The 1,715-nt window shown below is 27.5% G+C and overlaps 1 protein-coding gene across 1 annotated transcript in view; it reads right to left on the reverse strand.

The window, feature by feature from the left end:
• LOC107628344 (cysteine-rich repeat secretory protein 3-like) overlaps positions 476 to 1,715 on the reverse strand; it is a 2,500-nt gene continuing 1,260 nt past the window's right edge. Inside the window, exons 2-3 of the mRNA XM_016331063.2 lie at positions 1,063 to 1,170; positions 476 to 797 (exon numbers count right to left, since the gene is read on the reverse strand). Of these exons, the coding sequence (XP_016186549.1) occupies positions 790 to 797; positions 1,063 to 1,170 (116 nt within the window). The 3' untranslated portion in view covers positions 476 to 789. The remainder of the gene's footprint in view (positions 798 to 1,062; positions 1,171 to 1,715) is intronic.

A 1,715-nucleotide genomic window follows, 5' to 3' on the forward strand; every position in this document is an offset into this window, starting at 1 on the left:
CTTTACTTTATACTAATTTGCTCGTTTAATTAAGTTGGATGTTTACCTTTTTATAGTTACACGATAAAATAAATAAAAGCGTTTGGTGATATAAAAATTGCTAAATGAATCCCCAAAACAACGATACTACAATGTCACTCAGTGTACCATGCATTTTTTATTTTTTAATAATTTAGATTTTTGGAGAAATAAATTATTTTTATATGATATCTTTTAACTGGACACATCAAGAATTAATTTACTATGAATCTAAATTTTATTTAAAAATTTGTTATTGATCAATAAATTATAACACACATAAGAGTGAATTTAAATTCATAATAGTTTTTAAACCAACAAATAAACTAAACATTTGATCAACTTAAATTAGTTCAGAAAGAACAAATTTAATTAACAAATACATTGGGGTCAATAGCAAAAGACGGAAGAAAAAAAAAACCTGAAAAACTAAAGGGCGGAACAAAAAACAAAAAAACGGAGCCCCAATAGTGGCAAAGAGAATCAGCTGTTGGCAAAGTGCCAAAACTTTCATCCATTCCGGATGACATTCATTCATTTCACTTGGTAAATAATAGTCTTAGCGCATTGCCCTCCCCAACGAATTTATCAAATGATTAACTAACTACAAGAATCATTACATTGAATCATCAATTATCCTTCTTTCTCTATCAAGCAAGCTCTATTTACCCCTAACTTCCCATCTTCCATCATTAAATTGAACACATAAGAATAATTCACCACCAAAAGAAGAATTTTATCTTCTCAAAAATCATCATCTGCTGTCAATACTCAATAATCTGTGCAAGTTGAACAATATCGCAAAATTAGAACAATGAGAGAATCACAATATGGTATAATCAGTACACGAAAGGTATATATATGGAGACAAATATTTATGTATTGGCAGTTTTGAGAATAAAGAAACTATTCTTCTCATTGAAACTTTTTTTTAGAGTATTTTTAAGATACTTATTAGCAAAACACCATTTAGTAAAAGCCGCAAACTATAAATTAAGCAACTTGTAAATGACCAATCATTCCATAGTGACAAATAAATCATACCATCATGTTTCTTCTTCAAATTCCTAGCAAATAGTAGTAATATGACAAAGAAAGCAACCCCAGCTGCTCCTCCTAATATTATAGCTGCTGTCTTCCCAGGATTTTGAACTGCCATGGTATCAATAATCGACATTGTCAATAATATTTGAAATATGATGGTTGTAAAACTAACTCTATTTTTTAGGAAATAGATATTTTTTATTTTATTATTTATAAATTCATATAAAATACAATATAAAGAATTATGTGTAATTCAATATTATTTTTATAACATTGAACAAGATGTTATGCTTATGAAAAGGACTTATTGCCACATACTCATCAAAGTTTAACATAACAAGTCCAAATGGTCGATACTGCCAATATCTTGTTATATACATGTGTTTGGTTCAAATTCAGAATTAGAATGGATCCTTGTAAGAAAAATTATATAATATCAATATATTGATACTATTTACACGTTTAAAATAATATTTGTTTTACACACCACCTTAAATTTTATTATGAGATACGGAAAAATAAAGATAAACAAAAAATCAATAATTGTAAATGTAGATTAGGTGTTCAAAAATAAAATAACAAACAACCACACATTACATGTCTTCGTATTTCTATAGTTAGAGATCTTTTTCAATTGAGAGAGATCATCCATA

The sequence above is a fragment of the Arachis ipaensis genome, chromosome B02, assembly GCF_000816755.2.
Source record: "Arachis ipaensis cultivar K30076 chromosome B02, Araip1.1, whole genome shotgun sequence".
NCBI classification, from domain to species: Eukaryota; Viridiplantae; Streptophyta; class Magnoliopsida; order Fabales; family Fabaceae; genus Arachis; species Arachis ipaensis.